This window comes from Onychostruthus taczanowskii, unplaced genomic scaffold (genome assembly GCF_017590055.1).
Source record: "Onychostruthus taczanowskii isolate IOZ18803 unplaced genomic scaffold, ASM1759005v1 scaffold718, whole genome shotgun sequence".
In the NCBI taxonomy this organism is placed as follows: Eukaryota; Metazoa; Chordata; class Aves; order Passeriformes; family Passeridae; genus Onychostruthus; species Onychostruthus taczanowskii.
Genome location: NW_024504986.1, coordinates 1 through 799, shown reverse-complemented (window position 1 = coordinate 799; position 799 = coordinate 1). Strand labels below are relative to the sequence as shown.

The following is a 799-nucleotide window of genomic DNA, read 5'->3' as shown; positions in this document are numbered from 1 at the left end:
CCCAGGTGTGTCCCAGGTGTGTCCAGGTGTGTCCCAGATGTCCCCAGGTGTGTTCCAGGTGTGTTTTTCCCCCTCCAGGTGTGCCCAGGTGTGTCCCAGGTGTGTCCCAGGTGTGTCCAGGTGTGTCCCAGGTGTGTCCCAGGTGTGTCCCAGGTGTGCCCTGGGTGTGTCCCCAGCAGGCCCCAGGTGTGTCCCAGGTGTCCCCAGGTGTCCCCAGGTGTGTCCCAGGTGTGTCCCAGCTGTCCCCAGGTGTGCCCCAGCTGTCCCCAGGTGTGCCCAGGTGTGCCCCAGGTGTGTCCCAGGTGTGTCCCAGGTGTGCCCAGGTGTGTCCAGGTGTCCCCAGGTGTGTCCCAGGTGTCCCCAAGTGTCCCCAGCTGCCCCAGGTGTGCCCAGGTGTCCCCAAGTGTCCCCAGCTGCCCCAGGTGTCCCCAGGTGTCCCCAGGTGTGCCCAGGTGTGTCCAGGTGTCCCCAGGTGTGTCCCAGGTGTCCCCAAGTGTCCCCAGCTGCCCCAGGTGTGCCCAGGTGTCCCCAGGTGTGTCCCCAGCTGTCCCAGGTGTCCCCAGGTGTCCCCAGGTGTCCCCTCACCTCTCTCGTTGGGACACTTGAGGTCGGGGGTGACGGTGGCGGTGACATCGGGGCACACGGCGTAGGCCGAGATCACCAGGGCACCTGCGGGGACAGCGGGGACAGCGGCGTCACCTCCGCGTCACAGCGGCGTCACCTGGCTGTCCCCGGTGTCCCCAGTGTCCCCAATCCCTCCGCTGTCCCCAAAGTCCCCGCTGTCCCCAATGTCCCCAGT

At 67.2% G+C, this 799-nt stretch overlaps 1 protein-coding gene across 1 annotated transcript in view; it reads right to left on the bottom strand.

Moving 5' to 3' along the window:
* LOC121345359 (phosphoribosylformylglycinamidine synthase-like) overlaps positions 1 to 669 on the bottom strand; it is a gene marked incomplete at both ends in the record, with an annotated part of 8,629 nt that extends 7,960 nt beyond the window's left edge. The window contains one exon of the mRNA XM_041422171.1: positions 586 to 669. Coding sequence (XP_041278105.1) covers positions 586 to 669 — 84 coding nt within the window. The remainder of the gene's footprint in view (positions 1 to 585) is intronic.
* Between the last annotated feature and the right edge of the window lie 130 nt (positions 670 to 799).